At 42.6% G+C, this 933-nt stretch overlaps 1 protein-coding gene across 1 annotated transcript; it reads right to left on the reverse strand.

Moving 5' to 3' along the window:
- On the reverse strand, positions 1–933 carry LOC125409008 (olfactory receptor 5W2-like). The gene has a single exon (XM_048447759.2). It carries the CDS (start codon positions 925–927, stop codon positions 1–3), a length of 927 nt encoding a protein of 308 aa, XP_048303716.2. The 5' UTR covers positions 928–933.

Here is a 933-nt window from a genome sequence, read left to right on the forward strand (position 1 = left end):
TCACCTTTTATTCTTCAATTTCTCCAGAGCAGTTTTCACATCTTTGTTCCTCAGGCTGTAAATCAGAGGATTCAGCATGGGAATCACCAGAGTGTAAAACAGCGATGTCATTTTATCCTGATCTAAGGAATAGGAAGAACTTGGCCGAAAATACATGAATAGCATGGTTCCCTGGAAAATCGCAACTGCAGTCAAGTGTGAGGCACAGGTAGAGAAAGCCTTGAACCTCCCCTCAGCAGAGTGGATCCTAAAGACCGATGAGATGATGTAGCTATAAGAGACAAGAACTCCTGAGATGGTGCTCAGCTCGATGAACCCAAAAATGGTGAATATTGCTAACTCATTGGCCTCTGTATCTGAGCAAGATATTAATAGAAGAGGAGGAACATCACAGAAGAAATGGTTGATCTCATTGGATCCACAGAAACACAATCGGAAAGTCAAGGTTGTATGTATCAATGCATCTGCTGTTCCTACCAGGTAAACCCCACCCACAAGCAGAGAGCACAGTCTGCTGGACATATTCACTGTGTAGAGCAAGGGGTTGCTGATGGCTTGGTACCTATCATACGCCATCACTGCTAGCAGAAGACACTCAGAATCTGCAAAAACACAGAATGTCAAGAATTGCAGAGCACAACCAACAATGGGAATTGATTTCTGCTCAGCTAAAAGGTCCACCAGCATCTTGGGTCCAATTGCTGTGGAATAGGTAAGGTCACAGAAAGAAAGGTGGCTGAGAAAAAAGTACATGGGTGTGTGGAGCTGAGAGTCCACTCTAATTAAAACGATCATCCCCAGATTGGCCAGAAGATTAATGAGATAGACAAGTAGGAATGTAGTGAAAAGAGCTATTTTCATGTCATTGTTATTGGTAATGCCCAAGAAAATGAATTCATCAATAGAGGAGCAGTTTTTCTTGTCCATTTTCTT

Source organism: Myodes glareolus, chromosome 6 (assembly GCF_982192425.1).
Source record: "Myodes glareolus chromosome 6, mMyoGla1.1, whole genome shotgun sequence".
Classification (NCBI taxonomy): Eukaryota; Metazoa; Chordata; class Mammalia; order Rodentia; family Cricetidae; genus Myodes; species Myodes glareolus.